The sequence below is a fragment of the Erpetoichthys calabaricus genome, chromosome 2 (genome assembly GCF_900747795.2).
Source record: "Erpetoichthys calabaricus chromosome 2, fErpCal1.3, whole genome shotgun sequence".
Taxonomy (NCBI): Eukaryota; Metazoa; Chordata; class Cladistia; order Polypteriformes; family Polypteridae; genus Erpetoichthys; species Erpetoichthys calabaricus.
The window spans coordinates 142,099,047-142,124,605 of record NC_041395.2 but is presented as its reverse complement, the minus strand read 5'-3'; the positions used below and the strand labels follow the sequence as shown (position 1 = coordinate 142,124,605).

Below are 25,559 nucleotides of genomic sequence, written 5' to 3'. Positions count from 1 at the left end.
AGGAGGCCCCGGGGAAGACTCAGGACACGCTGGAGGGACTATGTCTCTCGACTGGCCTGGGAACGCCTTGGGATTCTCCCGGAAGAGCTAGAAGAAGTGGCCGGGGAGAGGGAAGTCTGGGCATCTCTGCTCAAGCTGCTGCCCCCGCGACCCGACCTCGGATAAGCGGGAGACAATGGATGGATGGATGGATGGATGGATACTCAAACTACATAATGTGCAAATGAAACTGCACCTGTCATATTATGTGTAGTTCCTGGTCACCCTTTTATAAAAAAAAGACATATCAGCACTTGAAGCTGGGCATATGAGAGCAACCAAATGCATTGTCTGGGCTAAAGGGCATGTCCTAATCTGACAGGCTCAGGGACTCAACTCTGTTTAATACGAGGGGCTACACAGGGACCTTATTAAGGTATTAACGATCCTCAAATACATCCGTGGAAATAAAGGGGAAGTGTTTTTAAGACGGAAGCCAGGAAGCACTCCTTTACTCACAGCTGTGGGAATCTGGAAGTAGAAGCGGAAACCTTAACAACCTTTGAAAAGTTTTCACATGAGATACTGGGACAAATTAGCTAATCTTTAAAGAAATGAGCTTGACAGACAGAATGGTCACCTGTTTTTGTCCGATTTCTGAGGTTCTTATATTAGAACGTATTTTTCCTTCCAAATTTTTCACAGTTATTATGTTTTGTATGTGGTAAACCACATATAAGAATCTCCAGAGTACATTTCATTGTCTTTGTATCTAAACAATTTTGTCCTGTCTGGCATCTCTTTCGAGGTTGGTTACCAGCTGTCTCTAATATTTAATGGATTGGCTCCAACTCTCTGTGGCCCAGAGTTCACGAAGATGATTTAGGAACTATAAGTCTGAAAAGAAGAAAATCTGCTTTTACTTTAAATTGATTGCCTAAAATGTCTAGAAGAATTCTGTTTTAACATTGTAATATTTAGTTTTACTAAATAAATAGCCTGATAGCAAGGTGTTTTTTTTATCAGTGTTACTGAAAATAGACTGGAGATGATTTTAATTTTCTTGCAATGTAGAATATCAAGCACTACTCATTTAACTCATAACTGGCTACTTAGTTTATTATTAGTAGAAAATAAAGATTTTAATAAAATTATCAGCACACAAATTTATATTTTTGATGAAATTAGCATATCTGGAGATGTCTCTTGATATCAGTCTATTGATCACATAAAAGCAGGACACATTTTACTTAAGTCTTTTGTTTCTATTATGAACATGCAGGAAAGAATGATAAAGTATACTTGTATGCCTACCAACTTAATAAGAAGAAAGTTGAGAAAAGTATACCAGAATTCAATAATGCATTTGGAACCAAAGTCACTGAACATAAAAAAAAAATAGTGATACATATCTTCTCTATTATAAAAAGAAATCCTGTCCTGGAAAGCAAATGCAAGGCTACGATACGTGATCTTCTCGGAAGACATTTAAAAGACCCACGAGACCAAAGAGACTTGCCACGGTGCATCTCGTGGGGACCGTAAACATGAGACATTGTGCCAAGAGATTGACCCAGGACTGTCCCGCGATGACGTAGAACATGAGATTCTTGCAAGACACGCCCTACTTACAATCTATCAAATAGGACAAGGGGGCAGCAAAACATTCAGTCTTGTGAAGGATTTGAGCACACACAGATCCAGGGCTCTCAGCGCATATAACGCGTATAAGGACAGTACATTATAAATGAAATGTCGACATCTAAGTGAAGAAGAAAGCAGCGCAGAGAAAAGAGACTCAAAAGCGTTGGAGAGAAAAAAGAGCAAAAAAGAATTTTCGAGGTGCAAATTCAGAAAATAAGGAAAGTAATTAGCAGCCCGGAACAAGTGGAATTGAAAAAAAAGCACGTCCAATCCGGCTCACAATTAAAAGACAGAATAAAAAACAAAGTAGAACTTCATAAGGACGTTTACAAACGTTGGCGCTAAACACATGCAGAGCAGGTTAGAGACTATGAAACCAGTGAAATTAGAAGGGCTCAAAAAAAAAAAAACCGTTGGCGCTATACACATGTGGAGAAAGTTAAAGGATATGAAAGTAGGAAAATTAGAAAATATAAAAAAAGAAAGTAAAGATCGCAGTAGCGCAAACAAACAAACAGCCTCATTTAAATATGCACCAGTCTAACTTTGGCTTTGCACAATAATCACTACACTATTGCACCTTAACACTTAATTCTACTTTATTCACATAATTTTACTTATTTATTATTGTTCTACAATACTGTTATCTTTCAATCAATGACTTTTTGTTAATCTAACTGATATTCTTCTAACTTTGCAGTTTTGGATAAGCGGATCAGGATGAATTTCACTGCATGTTGTCCTGTATAACTATGCATGTGACAAATAAAGAATCTTGAGAATTTCAAAAACGGAGTTTACCGCACATTCATTTATTGATTACTTTGTAAAAAAAAATTATTAACTGCTGATAATGTAGATTGTTTTGTCTGTGCTGAAATTCCAAACAGAGAAACCTATCGTGACCTCATTAAAAAGATTCAGTATATTGGGACTCGCAAGATTACAAATATTGTTTTTACAGAAGTTCTGAAATAAAAGTGAAACTAATGAAATAGCAACAATTCAAAGAAAAAAAAAATCTTAAAAGTGTGTATCTGGAAAACCAAACACGGGGGTTGGCGAGCGAAGCCCCCTAATTAATTAATATTATTAAATGATGGAGTGGCACAGTGACCATAGATTCAGTGTAAAGGGTGTAAATCATAAATCCAGTCATTTTCCCTGGATAAGTTTTCCTGTGATTTTGCCCACTGTCTATGCCAGTGTTCCTCCATGTGTTATCATTTTTCAACCACATACCCAGACATGTGCAGTTAGTTGATAATAGTTAATAGTTAATTGCAAATTATAGATTGGCCTTGTGTTAGTGTGGGTATGTGCAAAAGAGGGCTCTGCAATGGTGTGGCACACTGCCCAGGCAGAATTACCATGCCCAGGCATCATGTACAGTATAGAAAAGCCAGTTAGACTATTAAGGCTCCCTGAGGCTCAGAATCCTGCCAGATTGTTCCAAAACAGGACAGCTTAAGGCTTAGATGGCAGTCCAGTATAAATTTATTAAAAAAAACAGCTCCTTACTATACTATCCCAATGAAGCCTGCTATGTTCATGAAAGCTAGGGAAGATAACCTTCTACCCGAAGCACCGTGCCAGGTGTCAATTGATGTTTGCCCAAGAAGAATTAAAACCTATCATACAGGCCAATGTTTCATTTTGATCAGTGGTATTAAGATTCTGGCCAGAGGTCTATCAAACCAAAGAGATAGCCGAATTATTTCTATAATTTTAAAAAAATATAAACTAGATTAATTAAAAAGCAGCAATTGATATCAAATCTTTGTTGCATTTTCAATGTATTCGATATCAGAATAGCAACAGAACTTCCTAGGGTCTTGTTATTGCTGCTTTCAGAAAAAGCCTTAGAGAAAGTCAAACAGTGTTAGTAATTCATCACATTATGCAAATAGGGAGTTGGAAGTAATGTTTCTGCATGACTTAAACTTTTATACTCTAGTGGAGGACCTTCAGTTCGTTTTAAACATTATAAACTTATTATTTCAGTTTAGGATAAAAAGTAAAACACGTCTGTCATTTTCTAAAAGTTTTATTTCCTATAATCTTTGAGACCCTTCACTTTTATTTCTGTAATCAGTCATTCTGGAAATTGTAAGGAAAGGACTTAAAGAAAAAGTATCTCTTTGTACAGATTGATATCCACACACATAGCTTCCATATGCATTAAATGTATTATCTAAATTCCATACAATATTAGGATTCAAGGTTTGAGCAAGAGCATTTTATTTATTGTGAACACCCTTGTACATCAACTGAAATTTCATCAGTTTCTGCAACAGTGCAACACTTGGCAATCATAATTAAACAAAGACTTCAAGATCTCTTGAAATTTAATTTTGACAGCCTGATGGAAAATATTAGACAAGGCAATGATCAGGTCCTCAGCTTGTATTACTTAGACAAATTAATATTGTTGTAAAATAAGCTTTCAAAATTTTCATACCTTTTCAGAATTTTCCTTTACATATAAGTACATTATTCTACACCAATGTCGGCATAATTGTAACTTAATTCATTTGCAGCACAAAGTTTATGGATTTAATAAAATCTTTTCTTCAGAGATCTAAACCAGAGATGATATGGCATTAACTTTCAGCTTGTATTCTGATTGACATGTTACTATCAATTACTCCACTATAAGAAAATTGTATATTAACAACATCCTTAAATTGCACAATTTTTAACCTTTGGTATTGAAACATTTACAGATGTGTATATATATATATATATATATATATATATATATATATATATATATATATATATATATATATATATATATATTGTGACAGATTAAGGTCTCCGTGACCCCTTGAACCCTCAGACTAGACGTCAGACACCAGGTAAATGTCCAAATATAAATATTTATTATAATAATAAAGTGCACCAAGCACCCTCCTCTCCACAATACTCAATAATAAATCAATAATAATAAACTCAATCCTCCACTCCCAGACGCGTTGCCACCCTTCCACCCAGCTCAGCTCAACGTCTGGGATTTCCCATCGTCCTTTTATATTCCCTGACCCAGAGGTGTTCCTGTCCAACAGTCCACAGTTCCTTTTTCCTTCCGGGTCAGGGTAAACAGTCCTTTTCTTCACCCCAGGAGCACATCGTTCCTTCCTGTCACGTGACCGTGACGTACTCCCGGGTTATAGGGCACATAAGAGTCCACGAGCCCCCTTACAGCGACTCCCGGTGGCCCCCAAGGTATCCAGCAGGGCTGTGTATAAAAACTACATGGTCCATTAGGCCCTGCTGGAACTCGGGGCACGTCCACCCTGCTGGGGGAGCTCCTCCTTGCGGCCTGGGGGTGAGGGTCGGAGTAAAAAGCCGACAATCCTTCACAATATATCTATCCATCCATCCATCCATCCATTGTCTCCCGCTTATCCGAGGTCGGGTCGCGGGGGCAGCAGCTTGAGCAGAGATGCCCAGACTTCCCTCTCCCCGGCCACTTCTTCTAGGCTCATTCCTTACAGCTTACTTACAAAAGTTAGGCAGGTTTCATTTCAAAATTATACGCGTAATGGTCATAACTGGAACCTCTTTTTTGTCCATATACTGTAATGAAAGGCAGCAAGATGGCCGTAGGAGACTGAGTTGCGTGTCGCGTCATCACGCCTCCCACGTAATCACGTGAACTGACTGTGAACTCAGTACGTAGAAAAGAAGGAGGAGCCCCAAAGAGCGCTGAAGAAAACACTCATTACACAATTGACAAGGCAGCGAAACAATAAGAAGCGAGTGAGTGACGCATACAAGCATCTTCATAAGACACGAGGTATAAAAAAGCACGGTGTAAACCGTAAGTCTAAATTTACTTTATAGAAACGCTCCCGCTGCCGTTTGCAATACCATATTCGCGAGATACAAGTTTAATGAGAAGACACGAGGTATAAAAAAGCACGGTATAAACCTAACCTTAAATTAACTTTATAGAAACGCTCCCGCTGCCGTTTGCAATGCCATATTCGCGAGATACAAGTTTAATGAGAAGACACGAGGTATAAACGAGAGTTTGCATCACTTTGTAACAGAGTTAAAATTGCTGTAGCGAGAAACTTTTAACTGCCGGGTCTTAGCTAACATTAAATAAACCCGTGGACATCGCAACATCACACAAGAGAGCGGCTCACGTGAAGTGACTGAACGCAGCAGGAGTGATCACTTCCATGAATCAAACCTGTTCAAAAAACACATTACACAATTGATAAAGTAGGAAAAGAATATGAAACAAAGCACGGTATAAACCGTAACTTCAAATTAAGTTTATAGAAATGCTGCCGTTTGCAATACCATATTCGCCCCTGCGAAGCGCGGTGATTTTGCTATATATATTAAAACTATTTCAACCATTGTATGATCTGCTTCTCGCAACTGAAAGAGGGCACCGTGGCAGAAGTTAGCCGACTTGCTCACCAACCACAAGCGTTACCTGGTAGGTAACCACCCATACAATCAGATTGTGAATCAGACTACGAATGCCTGCAATGTAATTACCCCGATCTACATGCTGTCAAATGAACGAACCACACGCCGTAGCACAACGTTAGGGGCTTCGCCTCTACGTCCGAGGATCGATTCCAGTAAGGGAGTGCAGTGACTGTGTACTCCTAATGAGCCCACAATTACGGCGAAACACGTGTCGCATACTATGCATCTTCAAAGCACGGTGTAAACAGTAAGTTTAAATTGAGTTTATAGAAACGCTCCTGCTGCCGTTTGCAATACCATATTAGATGACTTTGTAACAGAGTTAAAATTGCTGGAGCGATAAATTTTTAACTGCCGGGTCATGTCGCGTGTTCTTGGGTAGGTACACCAAAAAATGTATACATTCATGCATGTAATGGGCAAACAAAAAATGTACTATACCCGAAAGCACTACAGTAGTACTCAATGTATCTTTACTTCTTAAATGTTAATGTTTTACTGTTTAATAATTTATACGCTTCTTATATGTTATTCAGATTCTTTTATCAAAATACCAGTAACAGTGCACTGCACGATAACGTGGAGTGAATATACTTGACATGACCATTCATAGTATTTATCCTCTTTCTCTGTACGTTTACCATTCGTTTGCTCAGAGGTTGATGAGCTTGCTGCTTAATGAGCAGCTCTTCACCCTAGCGTCCCGCTGCTTCTCTTCTTTCGTCGGCATCTTTTCCCGTTAAAACTGATTTGTTTTAAAACTTAGTATGTTTTCTTTAATTTTTCAGTTAAGCTGGCACTTAAGTCTTCAATCTGCCTCAAGAATGATTAGCGGAGGTGGTAGACAATGAAAACGTCAGCCGTACGCATCCGCCACGCACGCACTGGTGCGCGCAGCTGTGAGTTGACTCTACAATAAAATAAAATAAAGATAAAAAGAGCAATAACTTGCAGCACCGCTATTCAATTACACTTGCCTAACGCCTCTCCTAAGGGGAAATACTGTGGGATCTGGGCATCCGTCAAAGCAGCAATCACAAGCCCGATTAGAAAGCGGGAAGCTGTGATTTGTCCTCTCCCTCCCATGTAACAATCGCAGCCCGTGTTGCAACGCACTATGTATATATGTGTATGTGTGTATGTATATATATATATATATATATATATATATATATATATATATATGTTCATATGTGTGGGAAAGCGAATAGTAGACGTGACGTAGTATATGTGTACCAAATTTCAAGTCAATAGGTGAAATGGTTTGCGAGCTACAGGTGATTTAAAATCCTGGACAGACAAACGAATAGCCACGGTAGCGTATTATAGAAGAACATTTTACTGTTTAATAATTTATATTTATATGCAATGTGCTTCTTATATATTACTTCATATTCTCATATGATAATGATGTTAATGTTGTTTATATTGATTTCTATGTTATTGTAAGTGCCCTTTATTTGTGGAAAAATAAATTTGGCAATTAAACTTATTCTATACATACATTTTATTTTTTTCTCTTGCACTCAGTGAGCGAATCCACTGGGTAATCAGCTATATATATATATATATATATATATATATATATATATATATATATATATATATATATATATATATATATATATATATATATATATATGTATGTATGTATGTATGTGTATATATAGATAGATATGTATGTGTATATATAGATAGATATGTATGTATGTATGTATGTATGTGTATATATAGATAGATATGTATGTGTATATATAGATAGATATGTATGTATGTATGTATGTATGTGTATATATAGATAGATATGTATGTGTATATATAGATAGATATGTATGTGTATATATAGATAGATATGTATGTATGTATGTATGTATGTATGTATGTGTATATATAGATAGATATGTATGTGTATATATAGATAGATATGTATGTATGTATGTATGTATGTATGTGTATATATAGATAGATATGTATGTGTATATATAGATAGATATGTATGTATGTATGTGTATATATAGATAGATATGTATGTATGTATGTGTATATATAGATAGATATGTATGTATGTATGTATGTATGTGTATATATAGATAGATATGTATGTATGTATGTATGTATGTGTATATATAGATAGATATGTATGTATGTATGTGTATATATATATATATAGATAGATATGTATATATAGATAGATAGATATGTATGTGTGTGTGTATATATATATATATATATATATATATATATATATATATATATATATATATATATATATATATATATATATAGATAGATAGATATATGTGTATGTATGTAGATAGATATGTGTTTATATGTATATATGTGTATATATATGTAGATATACAAATATGTATATATGTGTATATATATGTAGATATACAAATAAGTATATGTATATATGTGTCTGTATGTGTATATATATGTTGATATATGTATATATATATGTGGATGTGTATATGTATATATATATATGTATATATGTTTATGTATATATATGTTTACATAACCTCTTTAACACACTACTTCTCCGCTGCGAAGCGCGGGTATTTTGCTATCTATATATATATATCTATCTATCTCTATCTCTCTCTATCTCTCTATATATATCTCTATCTATCTCTCTATATATCTCTATCTATCTATCTATCTATCTATCTATCTATCTATCTATCTATCTATCTATCTATCTATCTATCTATCTATCTATCTATCTATCTATCTATCTATCTATCTATCTATCTATCTATCTATATATATATATACATATATATGTCTATCTATCTATCTATATATATACATCCCCGTGCTTTGCAGCGGCGAAGTACTGCTTTTAAATTTTTATTAAGAAGAAAACCTTTTTAAATTGAGTGAAAATCTACCAATAACAATTTGTTCAGGATCTGTTTTTTTGTGAAGCTGACTTCACACAGCCTCTCCGCTGTTTTATAAACGAACGTCATATAAGGTCTTCCTTTTTCGTTGCTTTGCCAACGGAAGCAGCCTTTTTATTTAATCCTGTTTTTACGATTGTTCTGTTTGTATATCACGTTGTCAGTTCAGCACTCCGGTTGTAATATGACCAAGCTGTGCAAGCACACTCTTGAGAATGCAACGTATAGTTGTACAGGAGAAAAGCAATCTTGCCTGAAATCAATGGCAACCTTTTGTATATATATATATATATATGTGTGTGTCTGCATGTGTATATATATATATGTGGATATGTGTATATATGTTTATGTATATATATGTTTACATAACCTCTTTAACACACTACTTTTCCGCTGCGAAGCGCGGGTATTTTGCTAGTATATATATATACAGTATGTATATATATATATATATATATATATATATATATATATACAGTGTGTATATATATATATATATATATATATTTGGGTATTAAGTGTTTGTAGGTTATTGTTTCACTGCATGATGCTTGCTAATGTCAACCCAAGGACTTCTAACTCTTTTCATCGCTCTTTTAGGTATCTCACTATCCTTACAAGGATGGCCTGCTTAGCCCAACTAGTTGGGGAGTGACATGACCATGGCTATCTTGCTGTTTTTACAGCCTCCTCTGCAGCTGGCACTCCTGCTGTTAATTTGAATGATGGGCACCAAGACATACTGCTGCTGACTGAAGTCATCCCTAGGCAGACACAGCTTGTCAGTGCTATTACAATATCTTAATTTCCTAGAATGTTTGGAAGGTTGTTCCTATGATTACATTGTGTTTAACTTGCTGTATTATGATTTTAAGGTTATCAATTTTAATTAAAAAGATGCAGGCAGTATACTGTCTTTCAAAAGAGTATAAAATACATGTAGGATTGATAAATGGCAGCCTGTGGGCCATATGCAGCACTTGTGAAAGTTTTCTTTGGTCCAGGCCAACTTTTAGAACATATTTTAAGTTACTTTAAAACACTGTAGAGTCTATTAACATCAGCCATCTATAAAAAGAAGGCCAATCAGCTGTAAAGCTATCCTCTGAGTTTATTGATCAAGGGTGCACAATTTCACATTTTGTAACAACAGGATTTTAATGCAAGCTTTTCAATGAGAACAAAAGGGCCTTCTTATTCCTGCAAACATGATATTTTGTCTTCTTTGTCATTCAATCCTGGTTTCTGTTGTCAGAGTTTGAGATTAAAGCTGGTTGATAGGAGTGTGAAGGATTTTTTGGAATATCAAGTTTAGCCAATTTGACAGTTGCTGGTGCTGAATTTATCTTAACAAAGCATGGCAGAGAATTCATAATTAAATTCCTCTCCATCAAAATATTAAATGTAAATCTGCAATTGGGTCACCTCTGTTTGTCTGTCAGTAATACCATCTCTAGGGATTAACGACCAAACTGACTGACACCATCTATTGCCTAACACTGGATGGTCTCTGTCAAGAAATACACATGAGAATGACAATTCTTAGTATTTTAAGGCAATCTGATTTTTGGTGGTTATATTGTTTCGATAGCTAATTTGCTAGATGCATTTTGAATGTTACTTTGTGGCTAATCAGTAAAACTTTTGTGATTTTAACTGCACTAGATTTTTTTCCTTTTTAATAAGGTTTTACTATCTTACAGAAATATGTATTATAATAGTGCCATCAAATGCACCTTGCTATAAGCCAGTAGTTCTCAAGTTCAGTCTTGTGGACCACCGTAACAGCAGGTGTTCATCCCCAATGACCTTCTGCTTTTAACTTGACTCCTGCTTTGATTATGCAACCTTTTCCCAGTTTCTGCCTTATTTGTGTCAGTCCAGAAATTACTGTACATAATAAGTTCTCTAGATTTTGTTTGGAATTTTCCAAGCATTTGTGTGCATTATACTGAGATGGATGTATTTTCTTTTTTTCTTTATTTTTCAGATGTTGCTTTTTTAAAATGTAGGCAATTTAAGCATTTTGTTACTAATTAACACAAATGAAAATGTCAGATAAGTAGAGCCTCCTCTTTAGCATTTGCTGCCAATTGCACCTTTGTCTGAACTACTAATCAGTCCTTGTCCGCATCTGGGTACAATTAAGAGAGCAAACTCCACAGAAATGTGTGAAGTAAAAATAATATGCTAAAACAGTGTTTTTCAACCAATGTGCTGTGGCACAGTGGTGTGCCCTGAGAGCTACCCAGGTGTACTGTGGATATAATAGTGTGGCACACCTCGGTCTGAACCTGAAAGGGACAACCTTCTCTGGTGTTGAGAGCTGCCTGAGAAGGACAGAATTACCTGGATAAGCTGACATAAAAAATCGCTATGTTGCAGTCACAGCACTTAGAGTCCTTCAGACGCGTCTCCAGGCTGATAGAGTCCATCTGCCTGGATGTGTGGTTGCCAGCGAGCCTCACAAGTCTGGTGGATGGTGGGCTCTGAGGCAGAGAAGAGCAGGCAAAGGGGTGAGGCAGCTAAGAGATGCCACCAAAGTGCTCACAGGGTGTCATGTCTGCACACTGTGATCTAAGAGGTACTTTTTAACCAGGTTCTCCAATAGTCTCGCCCCTTCAGACAGTTGAGCACATGCATGAGATATAATGCATTTATGTTTTTATAGAACAGTGGTGTGGCTTGGGATGTTTTTCATTACAAAAGGTGTGCCAGCACAGAGAAACACTGTACTAAAAGAAGGTTAAGAATTTAAAGCTATGGCAAAAAATACCCATTTCTCAATTTCTATTAGATGTAAATATCATACTAGAACATTTTTTCTGAATACAAAAGAAGTGGGCTAACTGATCAATTACAAGTAAGAGTGACCAACTGAATTGTGAAAATGTTTAAAATAAGTATCTACGACATCTGGAGGACCCATTAATGAACTTGAGAAATCCCTGCTATAACTAAAAGACTGAAATAAGTCCAATCCCAAGTACAGTTGGTCTAGTGAATCACAGAAAAAGTTAAGATCCAGTAATCTTAATCAATTTGGAAACTTCCACCCACCTCACGAAAAAAAAGCATTTACAAAATCTACTTCATTAGGAATGATACTAACACCAGAATGAATTCAGTGCAACAGACTCTGTGCTTGATGATTCCTCTTCTTGCATAGATATAAATATGACAGGTTTGGATAGACTTAAAGTTTGTATGACGAGAATGAATGTGTGATCGGATTAGAGCGTCCAGGAATAAATGAGGAAGTATGTCTATTAAATTAGGTGAGTTGTGTGCCGGCAGGTTATGGTGGGCCCAGCCCAAGTAGAATTTGATTTGCTAGAATAGTATTTGCCTTCAGCTCAGATGTATTTGATGATTGCTGTCCTACATAATGTGAGGCAGTGTTGCAAGCTGGACTTTTCAGTTATAATTACAGGTAATGAAGTGAAGCTACCAATACAATAAATTCATCTTCAATTTGCATGATCTAATTCAATTCCAAATTGTACATTTCAAATATTTTTCTTAACTTGCTTTTTTTTTAATTGTTCCTGGGTTAAGCCCTTAATTGTGAATGCTGTCAATATGTACTCACCACACTGGGTCACATTTCTAGGGAAGGCTCATGGTGAGACTTTATTGAAAAACATTTTTACTGATTAATCAGTCTTTGAATCACTATAAACCGTAGCTTTCTAACAGCCCTATCTAAAGTTACTCATGAAAGACAATCACCACTTAATGAATAATCTATTGTGGTATCAACTAATTTTACTGTTAGAAAAATCGTAATCCATGTATTTTAGAATGTTCTATTTTATTTTGCTGAGATTTTAAAATAATAATTTTCCTTTACTAGAAACCAATGGCATCCTTATTTAAATACAAATTCTAAATCTCTGATCATCATTAAAGATGACTCAATATTTCTGAGTGATTATTTCAGATTAAATCTGCTAGCTGTTTGCTGACTAGCAGGGGATGGTAATGAAGCATTTTACGTGAAAAATATGTAGTATTGTATGTTTAACTGACCTGTCATTCATTAATTTCCTACTATACAGTATTTTATAAAATCATTAAAATGACTAAAAAGGGGAAACCCCAACAAAGCATTCTGGCATTAATGATCCTTCACTCCATATTCTCCAAATCAATGAAGATTAGCAAAGCCTTATGTTTACAGACATTTACAAACTTTGTATTGCTTCCATTTGTTGTATTTTAAGATGTGTGGGTCCAAAAAATCACATACTTTTAATGCATCTATCTAGCAGTACTCACTAGTTTTCTACAGCACCATTTTCTTTGCCAGAGACTGCACTCTGTTTCCACATATGAGTGTACTACTAGAAATTTACTTAAATTGTAGTTGCATTTTCTGCTGACAATGACTCCATAGAGACTAACCTAATCAGCAGCTGTAATAAGACTTTATATTTAAATGAAAGGGTTGATAAGCTGTCCCCAAAATGACACCAAGACAAAGCAATTTGTCTTACAGCAGGCAGTGCGATGTAGTGGTTAACACTTTGGACTTCAAACCCTACAGGTGTGGGTTCACATCCTGCTACTGACATTGTGTGATTATGAACAGGTCACTTCACCTGCCTGTGATCCAATTGGAAACACAAAGAAATGCATCTCAAATGTTGTAAGTTGCCTGAGATAAAGGCATCAGTCAAATAATAAATAATTTATTCTAAACTGGAGGAGGCAGAAAGCCACATCTCAGTCAAGAGTGAGGAGGAGATGGTGGATGATTATTCCTGCTCTAGTTTCTTCATATTCTGTAACTTGGGTTGGGCTGTTAAAAGTGTTCTTGTAGCTATTGTTACCACATTATTACCACAATCATACAAGCTAAGTCATTGAGAGTTCTGTACATGTTCCGTATTGCTGTATTTTGTGTTATTTTTGTATGCTTTTCTGCTCTCTATGATGCTTTGGATGCACCCATTTGATTAAAAATCTTTCTTTATACTCATTGTCTAATTTTCAGTACTATTTAATTGTGACTGAGGAAACTAAGAATAAGGATTATAATGTGTTGGTTTCAAATAGTAAATGCAATCTGAGACATTTAGAATACTGAATCACTATGCTTAGAGACTATTTCCACCTGTGCCTTAAAAGATTTTTTTGTATTATTTTTTAGGTGGCTGTGACATTTGTGGTGGGTTCACAGGTTCATCAGGAAATAGTGAATGATTTCGCCTATGTAGGAACTCCTTTCCTAATGGGTACAGTTGCATTAGGTAAGACCTATTATTGGGTAACATTTCTACCTTATACGTGTCAGCTACTGCATTACAATGTGAATATAAATATTTTTAATTTAACTTAAGTTGAACTATTAGATGTGTAGACAATAATCTAGAGAACATTAATAATTTTAATTTTTCAGTTTTATATAATGGAATAATTAAAAACAATGTAATAGCTTTTGTTCTTTGCAATAGTTCAAATAGTTCTTCAAATCCAGTCTCTGTACTATATTATAACCAAGTGCTGTGGACAAGAACATTCATTTTGTTTTTTTAATAAGTACCGAAGCAAATTTGCTCTATTTTCAAATAATAGATTTAATGTTAATGTGTCCCAAGAGCCAGCTTCTGTAGCCGAGGATCGGACCGCCAAGGTCCCCGCCTTTGGCCACTACCCAACTCACACTGCACCCGACCTCCTTGGCCCCTCCTATAGGTGGTGAGCCCATGGGAAGGGGGACCCACATTGCCTCTTCGGGCTGTGCCCGGCCGAGCCCCATGGGTGCAAGCCCAGGCACTCGCCATCGAGCCCCACCTCCAGGCCTGGCTGCAGAGGGGGGCCCCGGTGACCCACGTCCGGGCAAGGGAAAATGCTGTCCAAATTTTGTATTCATCATGGAGGTTTTGTTGAACCGCACTTTGTCTCATCCCTCACCTAGGACCAGTTTGCCTTGGGTGGCCCTACCAGGGGCATAAAGCCCCGGACAACAGAGCTCCTAGGGTCATTGGGACATGCAAACCCCTCCACCACGATAAGGTGGCGGTTCGAGGAGGGGACTCGGAGGTCACCGAGGTGGTCAAAAAACTCCTTGGTGGCAGGGCCCCGGTGGTGGATGAGATACGCCCATTGTTCCTCAAGGCTCTGGATGTTGTAGGGCTGTCTTGGTTGACACGTCTGTGCAACATCGCATGGACATCAGGGAGAGTGCCTCTGGATTGGCAGACTGGGGTGGTGGTCCCCCTCTTTAAGAAGGGGGACCAGAGGGTGTGTTCCAACTACAGAGGGATCACACTCCTCAGCCTCCCTGGAAAAGTCTATTCGGGGGTTCTGGAGAGGAGGGTCCGTCGGATAGTCGAACCTTGGATTCAGGAGGAACAGTGTGGTTTTCGTCCTGGTCACGGAACAGTGGACCAGCTCTACACCCTTAGCAGGGTCCTGGAGGGTGCATGGGAGTTTGCCCAACCAGTCTACATGTGTTTTGTGGACTTGGAAAAGGTGTTCGACCGTGTCCCTCGGGGAATCCTGTGGGGGTGCTCCGAGAGTATGGAGTACCGGACCCCCTGATAAGAGCTGTTCGGTCCATGTACAACCGGTGTCAGAGCTTGGTCCGCATTGCCGGCAGTAAGTCAAACCCGTTTCCAGTGAGAGTTGGACTCCGCCAGGGCTGCCCTTTGTCACCGATTCTGTTCATAACTTTTATGGACAGAATTTCTAGGCGCAGCCAGGGTGTTGATGGTGTCCGGCTTGGTGGACTCAGGATTGGGTCACTGCTTTTTGCAGATGATGTTGTCCTGTTTGCTTCATCAGGCCGTGATCTTCAGCTCTCTCTAGATCGGTTCGCAGCTGAGTGTGAAGCGGCTGGGATGGGAATCAGCACCTCCAAATCCGAGACCATGGTCCTCAGCTGGAAAAGGGTGGAGTGCCCTCTCAGGGTTGGGAGCGAGATCCTGCCCCAAGTGGAGGAGTTCAAGTATCTCGGGGTCTTGTTCACGAGTGAGATCGACAGGCGGATCGGTGCGGCGTCCGCAGTGATGCGGGCTCTGCATCGGTCTGTCGTGGTGAAAAAGGAGCTGAGCCATAAGGCAAAGCTCTCAATTTACCAGTCGATCTATGTTCCTACCCTCACCTATGGTCATGAGCTATGGGTAGTGACCGAAAGAACGAGATCGCGAATACAAGCGGCTGAAATGAGTTTTCTCCGCAGGGTGTCTGGGCTCTCCCTTAAAGATAGGGTGAGAAGCTCAATTATCCGGGAGGGGCTCAGAGTACAGCTGCTGCTCCTCCGCATCGAGAGGAGTCAGATGAGGAGACTCGGGCATCTGATCAGGATGCCTCCTGGATGCCTCCCTGGTGAGGTGTTCCGGGCACGTCCAACTGGGAAGACCCAGGACACACTGGAGGGACTATGTCTCCCGGCTGGCCTGGGAACGCCTTGGGATTCCCCCGGAAGAGCTAGAAGAAGTGGCCGGGGAGAGGGAAGTCTGGACATCTCTGCTCAAGCTGCTGCCCCCGCAACCCGACCTTGGATAAGCAGAAGAGGAAGGATGGATGGTGTTAATGTGTACACAATATAAACTGCAAATATATTTCGTAACGGACAGCCAGGATTCGTACCCAGCCGCAATGCCTCCATGACAGATGGACTGTGGGTAGGAGCTTGGACGGAGCAATACCTCCCCCGGGATGACAGAGGGCAGCCCCCCTGGCTTGCTACAGTGCCACGGACCAAGGAAGCTCAACCCTACTGGGGCTTGTGGCTACCATCAGGGGGCGTATGGAGAACAGCTGAGCCCTCCTCTGTAGGGCTGCTGTCACACCCAGAAGTGCAGCTGGAAGGAGATCGTAGAACACCCGGAGCACTTCCGGGTGCCCTATTAAAGGGGCCAGCTACCACAAGTTACATCAGCCAAAGTCGGGAGGAGGTGGATGAAGTTTGTAAGGAGGAGTGGAGGAGAAGAAGAGAAGAGAGAGAGAAGGACAGTGTATTGGTGCTTGGTGCTATACTGTACTGTCCCACTGTGGGGAACAAGTCAAAAGCGTTTCCCACAGTTGAATAAAGGAGTGTTGTGTGCAACACTTGGCCTCTTTGTCTGTTGTGTCTGGGGTTTGGGGAGCTGTACGCCCCTGATGTCCACAATTTGTTATGTAAAAAAGTGTGTATGTTAATGGCTCCTAGAATAGGATATCTTTGTTTATGAGCTTGTTAAGTGCCCTGTTATACAAAGGCTAATACTGTGGTTGTCTCTGTATGTGTGTACCACTAATAAGGACCACTGATGGTGGGTGTTCCTTGGTGTTAGTGCAAGAATAACAGGCACAGCGTTTAACACTAGAATTACCAGAGCCTACAAAAAACGTCCCACCTTAAATCGCTTCTCACCTCTCCATCAGCGTCCTTTGTCCTGTAAATGTGTGGATAACCAGCAAGCAGCCTGCTATCACATCCCCCACCCTCGCACAGTTTTCTCAGCTCAAGTCTGTTTACCTGCGTGTCAGTTGCTTTGAGTTGTATAGAGTGAGAAGTCAAGCAAAATGACACTTTTTATAAATACTATATCGTTATTTGGAACACTTGCATTTCATGTGTGTTCCATGTCTACAACGATCTATGTAAACACATCGTTAAAACAGAAACGTTTTTCATGTTTTAGTAATAATTGACAAAATGTAGAGATGAAGTGTATAATGTGTGAAGCCCGAATTCCAAATATCAAAGAAACACTTTCATAAAAGGTACAAATATAACAGAACAAATGCGCTTTTTTTTAAAAATATAACTGCAGAAAAACAACCCATGTTTGGGTGCGACATTGACACGCATTTGCTATGAGTGCTTTGGTTTATTTAAAATGTTTAAAATGCTCAATTTTGAACTCTTACCTCAAAAAGTATGCTGTTAATGTTGAATTTAACTGAGCTGATTTAAAAAATAAAGAACCAATGTCAAAGTCGTTGCTGTAATGGGTGCATTACTGAATATCTTTTCAGATGTGCATAGTATATACTAAACCTGAGGAGCTGGCAGGAAAGAAGGTGGCATCAGTGTGTCACTGGATAAGCGAAAACCTCAGTACAGTCTTAACGGAGATAGGAAAAGTAGCACTGACAGGGATATGTTGGGGTGCCAGTGTGGGAAGAAGGGCACTGCCAGGGGCAGTATACACTATAACTACAGTATACTGGGTACCCCAAAAGAAATGACATACGATTACCATAGCAATGCAAAGAAAGAAGTAGAAAGAATGGTGTCTAGAAAGGAATTCAAAGAAATTTCACTAGGTCATATAACATTAGAGAATTCAGAATGGAACTACAGTTTATAAATCTCTGGTGAGAAATAAAGTGAAGTCAAAATCCAGGATACTTTGTGACCAGTAGGAGCAGCACATGGTCTGTAGTTAGAGTTAAGTTGCTAAGTTTAAAGTGGAAGGCCAGTCATTGCTGTGCAGCCTATTTGATAGTATAGAATGATCTCAGGCTAGGATAATGGGGACTATGGGGACATATATCAGGAGAACTGCCTTGGCCTTTGAAAACTGCTGGTGCTACTATTAGTTATCACCTTACAGCAATTGGTTTGATTTGATTTGTCTCAATTTGAATGATTCTGATTGGTTTAAGCACTTTTGTCAGAGAGTGATAAATGAACACAGCCTGTCCTCTGTAGTAGATGAGTAATATGTCCTCATGAATCCTCACTGTCAGTTTTAATTCTAGTTGTTTTATAAATGGAAGATGATCCAAACAAGGTGATTAAAACACTGTGATGCCTATGTAATGCATATTCCTCTTTCTGCCTCATTTGTCTCTCCTTTTATTTGAGTTAAATATAACATCTATATAAGAATGCAGCTGAAATTGCATCTATGCATATATGTATACATTGGGCATAATCCAGTTTAGAATATAGACTATATGACATCTCATTGCCCTCCAGGCTGGGTGCAGCACAAATGCCATGAAATACTATGCTTGAATGTATTGAAAGAGAAGCAGTGTCAGGCAATTAGTTATGGTAGTGTAATGGTTAAAGCAGTTAATTTCAAAATAGTTAATTCAAGTTGGATTCAAACTCCCACCCAATCGTACCTTGACTAATCAAAGGATTCACACACTATTTTTGTCATGGCTCCAAGCCACCCCAGTTGGGTCCATGTTGTTTCTGGAGTTATTTATAGCAATTTGCAGTTTAAAGTGTAATTTATATAAGTAACACTGACAGTGAGGTGAAGTCTGTTGGTGTGCACTTATGTCTGTAAGTTTATCCTGCACAGACTTTCATGAAATTTGGAGGGTCACTCAAGGATAGTCCAACTTGCAATACAGGCAATATGGCCTTGTTGTGAGACAACAGGACAGAACATATGCTATAATCCTGAACAGGAGGTGATAACAGAAAATCTTTATTTGTGCCATGCATTCTGCTCATCCTGTCAAATTTCCAGCAAGTGGAGTAGACACCTAATTGTGGGTCAGTGGCATGTAAGCATTCATCCTGGTTTAACTCTTTTCTTTGGCACGCAAGTAGATTTTTGAGTTTTATTAGTTTGTTCTGAAATGGGACATTACTTCTTTTTGTCTTTTTTGAGAACTTTAAGCTCTTTATCTTTCTGTCTCTGTGTTCAAGGACTGCACTCCAACAACTATTCTGTTCTGTTAATAACGCTTTTGTCACTGTCATGAAATGAAAATTGCAACAGTTTACAAGCAAATAAGAAGTGGAAATATAGTACTTTACCCTGTGACAAGGGCTTACTTTATGCAAAAACAGGCAGTATGGAGTGGAAGCTAAGAACAACTGTTTGACCCTGTGCAAGTCACATGTCCTGCCTTTAGTCCACTGTAAAAAGTGCATGTTAAAGGTGTAAAAAGACAAGGCATAACAAAAGTAAAGAGTTTCTTTACATTTTAATAAAAATTATGGAATTTAAGTTCTGGCTAACAAAAAATTTGATGAGCTGAGGTACAGATGGAACCAACAGCTCCATTTAGCAGCATTCATAGTTTTGGTAATCAATTGGAACAAACCAAATCACAGTGTGGATGACACAGGCCTCCTATGGGGCCCTTTCTCTTCTGGACACACTACAATTTCTTACACTATTATGTTAAAACTCACAACTGTAACTACTGGAAAATACTATGGTCCAAAGCTGTGTAAATAACATTTGAATCCTATGGTTCACAATCACGCTGATGTTTTATTTCATGGACAGGGATAATTGATTGGCAAAGTAGCAGGGGCAGCAAGTGACACTGCAGAATGGAGGGAAGACAGAAAGAATAGGAATTAGATAGCACCAGCTCGGGGCATTTATTACATTTTTGAATAATTGAATCAAATATTAACTAACATAGTTGATTGCTTATTGTATTTATAGATATACTGTACATTATTTCTTTACTTCTGCATCATGTCTTACCAGTGAACTCCATTTGTTGTGTTATCATGCCAATTAAAACATGAAATTTGCCAGTTTTAGTCAGTATTTTGTCTGTTGATGCAGCAAGCGTGTTTTTGTTTTTATAAGTACATATATTTGTGCCTTTGAAAGGAGACTCAGTGGTGGCAAAATAATTGGACTGTTACCACATGGCTTTCCTTAGCATGCTCAGTAGGAGAAGCCTTTTAATTGAGACTAATTTTGTTCACTTCTTATGCACCTCTACCTGCACATTTTCAGCACTGTACATGATTTGTACAAAAGATACAGCTATGAGCTTATTCTTGTGGGCCTTTATTATTTTTTGACACATTGCACTTCTGTATAGTATCACGCTTTCTCAAATATGGCTGCATAAAGCTTTAACTGAATTTGCCTGACCTTCACAATATGGTTACTGTGTTCAGGCTTTTGACATTCTTTTAAAGAAATGTGATAATGCACAGTCATCAAAAAAAATTTCCAAGACTTCAACATATTCAGGGAATATCCTTACATACAGAATAAAACTGAATTAAGCTTTGCCAAAAATGTTTTCAAAATCTCATAACTGAATTTTAAATGATGTAAGCTCCTTTTTCAGGTCTCTTTTTTCCCCAAGTGCTGCACCTTTTGCTTTCAGGAACAGTGAATAAGTCATACATGCATTTGTTCAGTCACTTTCCAAACTAACTTGTTTGATTACTAGCAGTGCTACCTGTCTAAGACGGGTTAAAATCTAAATGATCAATTTAGCCCTCAACGTTAACGTTTGCAGTACATCATCAATTGGAATGTATTTTGTACGGCATTTAGTAATAAAATGGATTACTTCAGATGTTTGTGAAGCATCATCTGTGGGAATGACAAATGCAATGCATATGTCTCTGTTGTATGCAATTTTGTATGGCATCTGTAAAAGCAAGTGTTAATGTTTGTGATGTGTTATCTGTTGGAGTAACAAGTGCAATGAATTTTATTACAAAAAATGTTTGTGATGTGTGGAATGACAGATTCATATCAACCAAATGAACATACAGATACACAGACATACAGACGCTTGTCCTTTTATTAAGGTGGATGGAATCCCCAAGTACTGGAGTCTTTTCTATGCACATTAGATACTAGGCAGGATTAAATACTATTCAAGGGCACAGTATGTAATAACATACAAACAAGGAAACACCCACTTTTATTCATAAAACTTGAATTTAGACTCATCTCTTTCTTTTATATACGTTAGCACCATTAAGATAACGCACCATGATAAGATGATTTTCAAAACATGTAAGATTAAATACAGTAACAAATACACAAACATATATCTACTAAACTTAAAACAGTAAATTTAAATATGTTCATTCATTCATACATACATGCATACATACATACATACATACATACATACATACATACATACATACATACATACATACATAAAAGGACAGTACTATAATACTGAAAAGTATAATTGACACATTTTTTAATGCATTTATTAAAAGGAGTTTTGTAGTTGAAACACAGATAAAATGTTAAAATTACAAAGGTGTTGGGGGGGGGGGGGTACATGGTTAAAGTGGCAGACAAAGAAACAGTACAGGATAGATTGGCAGCTATAGGTGTTGGTTTCACAGTTTGCGGTCTATGCTAGTACTATAGAATGCACTGAATGATGGTGACAGTGCTGTCTCATTGAACAGTAGGGCTGTAAAAACTCATAGCTGGAGAACAGCACATAGAAAAAAGGCTGATATAACAATTGGGTCTTTAGTCTGGAGCTGAATGTTCAGTTGCGTAGGTGTTCACAATAGAACTGTTTACCAACTGTTCCATGACAGAGTTTTGGAAAGGTAAGAAAGGCAGCATTAAAAGATCTAAACAGTTAAACAGATTTATGGGGTATGAGAAGTGCAGTGCAGATACATATTCTGAAGGTTTGTGACAAGCAATTTAGTACATCAGTAGTAATGTTTTAAAGACTTCTCATTATCAGACGGCAGCAACTACATTTTGAACCTGGTGTAGCCTCTTGATACTTTGCAAATGAAGACCATTAAAAAGAGAAGTAATCAAGACGAACAGACAGGGGATGCAACCATGTCAAAGCAGTTCAGCATCGGAGCTTAAAGTGAAGCATTGTCATCTGTCATTCATTTGTAGAAGAGGAAATGAAGCTTTTACTGCAGTGGTCTCAAGTATGACATGAAAGGTGGTCTCCTAGCATGTTGATATAGTTTTACCAGAATTTAGCTTTAAAAAAGGAGACAGGTTTGTTGAGTTGGCCAGGTGGTGTTAGGTGAATTCATTCATTCATTCTCAAACCTGCTTATTCCAATTCAGGTTCATTGGGGGCTGGAGACTATTCTGGAAATTAGTCCTGGACAGGGTACCAGTCCGTCTTAGGGCCCATTCATGCATTCACACTTTGGCCAGTTTAGAGTCACTAGTTATTCTAACCAGCATGTGTTTGGGGATGTGAGATAAAAACTGGACTACCTGTAGGTAAGCCTACATAGATGTGGGGAAAACTTCCAAACGGACAATGGCCAAGAACAGACTTCAAACCCAGGATGCAGTATATGTGAAAAGCAGTACTAGTCACTGCACTTCTGTACCACCCTTATGTGAATTCATTTATATTATTGTTGAATTAGAGAAAATTTTCAGACATCCAGAAATCACAGTGAACCAGATCCATGATCGCTGTATATACAGTGACAGGATAGAGTAGTGTGAAGTCCTAAACCATATGATTGCAAGTCGCTTAACCTGCTGTTGTCTAGCTGTACAAAATACGTGTAACCAGATGTACAATATGTCTGTACTTGTGAAGCAGCTTTGGATGGAATTTGTTATAGAAGGATGCTTATAGAGTAAAGGTTATTTATTATTTTATACATAGTAAATGTGTGTGTATGGGGGGGTCAATAGGGGACACCTATTAAGCACTGACATTATGACATTAGCTTTCTGTGTGACAACATATATAAGATAAAATAGGACTGAATTCTTATTACTTTGTTGTACTTCATGAAAGAACAAAATAAAAAATTTAAAAAAATATTCTCAGAAAAAAACCCCAAATAAGCTCATTTTAATAAATTAATTACAGGCTTGCAGAATAAAGAGGTTTATATGAAGTATCACCATTTATTAGAAACATGTGTTTTTACTTTCTATACAAGTTATATTTAAAAGCAATTAATGTTCTTTTAATGTTTATAAGTTTAACATTTTAACTTGTGTCATTTTATACATATTGCATTTTTTCATAGGTGGAATAGTCAACGTGATGCCATTTTTATTTTCTGAAATCTCCCCTAATAAATGCCAGGTAAGAAATAATTATTTTATTCTATTTAAATTGTCCCCATATTCATGATCAAACCTAACCTTAATCAGCCATATTTGCCTATATTTTTAATATGTCAATTTATTTCCAACTTATTGGCTCTATGTAAAATAGTGTTTCAAATCAATGTTGAAAACTTAAGTTCAATGCTTTGTAATGTTTCTGAATTCCATAGCTGTCTGGCTTCATACAATAATGAAATAATGACACGAATAATCTAAATCTTAGCAGAAAACAATACATTTTAATCATCTTTGTAGCTAACCCCATACATTCACCCACCTCTGTGTCAGTTTCTTTCTGTATTATGAGCCCAGCTTTGTTAATCAAATACCTAGAATGCTACCACATACAATAATTAGGCACATACTTCAATAAACAGTATATGACAATAAAAGTTTTGTTTTTTCATTTATTAAAATTGTTATTTTATGTATTCATTTGTGTCTTTTCTGTTGTTCTCTTCATAGGTGATGTGGTTTCGTAGAGCCATAGTTGGAGGGCTCATAACATGTACCGTCTTGAATATAGTATGGTAAGCCATTGTCATTTACTAGGTTTTGCTTTAAGTTTCTAAGTGAATGTCTTTTAGAAATGCATGTGTTTAGAGAGATATGTCTAATAAATGACAGGGAAAACACATTCTAGATCTATACTAATTGCTTTTGTGAAAGAAATTATATTTTAGCTTGACTGAAGTTCTTAGTGTGAAACTATCACTGGCAGTCAAAAGTAAATTTGAAAACAAAAATTGAGGAACACATTCAAGAAAATGCATCTAAACTGAGGGAACTTGCCGATCAGCTGAAAGACGTTAAGCAGACATTCACGGCTCGAATTGAAACAGCAGAACAATTGGCATCTAACGCCGATGGAAAAGCTACAGCTGCGAATTCCGAATGCAAAAAGCTCGGAGACAGACTTGCAGCTCTGGAAGATGAATGTAGAAGGAATAATATTAGAATCAAAGGTCTACCTGAGAATCGTGAAAGTCCGAACCCAGTGAAACTCGTAGCTAAACTATTCTCAAAAATAATTGGAGAGGACTTTAAATCAGATACTGAGATTAGCGGCAGCTTATCGCATACGTGGATCAAATACCTCTAAACCTAGGACTTTAATTGTCCGCTTCGAGAGATTACAATTTAAGCTTAATGTAATGGCACTTCTCAGACACAAACAAGAGATTATATTTGAAAATAACCACATTCATATTTTCCCTGATTTCTCACCCTCAACAGCTGCTAAACGTGCAGCTTTTTACAACATTATACAGCGGTTACGGAAAGCCAATATCAGATAAGCCTCTTGTATCCTGCCAAACTGAAAGAGGATATGCAAGACAAATATCACATTTTTTCCTCCAAGGAGGAATCAGAAAAGGAGTTAAGAAAGCTGATCCCGACGCTTTTCTGAAATACGAAAGTGAGTTGCATCCTGTCATGGTATGGCAAGAAGATATTACCTGCTGTCTGATCTGCTTGCAATGATATGGGTACCACAATTATACATCCTTTTTTCTTCTCGGCCACTTTTTGTTTATGTTTTAATTACAATTACACACGTATGTGTGGAAGAAATTAAAGTAGTTCTTTTTTTGGGGGGGGTTTTAACTATTCTGAAGGAGATTGTTTAAAATCATACCCTTGGTTTATTGTTATTGTTATTATTGCATTACGGTTTACTAAGCTTATCCAGGGCCACTTTTTAACACCATTCCCTGGGTTTACTGTCTTAATATTTCAAGACTGTTGATGATTATATTTTATGCTCATAGTATTTACACTTTACTGGCAATAGATATTTCTACTT

General features: G+C 37.6%; 1 protein-coding gene across 2 annotated transcripts in view; it reads left to right on the top strand.

The window, feature by feature from the left end:
* The window catches only part of si:ch211-51h4.2 (uncharacterized), a 377,084-nt gene that overhangs the window by 229,391 nt on the left and 122,134 nt on the right, over positions 1–25,559 (top strand). For both annotated transcript variants that reach the window (XM_051923955.1, XM_051923956.1), the window contains exons 9-11: positions 14,143–14,242; positions 23,671–23,729; positions 24,218–24,282. In XM_051923955.1, the coding sequence (XP_051779915.1) occupies positions 14,143–14,242; positions 23,671–23,729; positions 24,218–24,282 (224 nt within the window). The remainder of the gene's footprint in view (positions 1–14,142; positions 14,243–23,670; positions 23,730–24,217; positions 24,283–25,559) is intronic.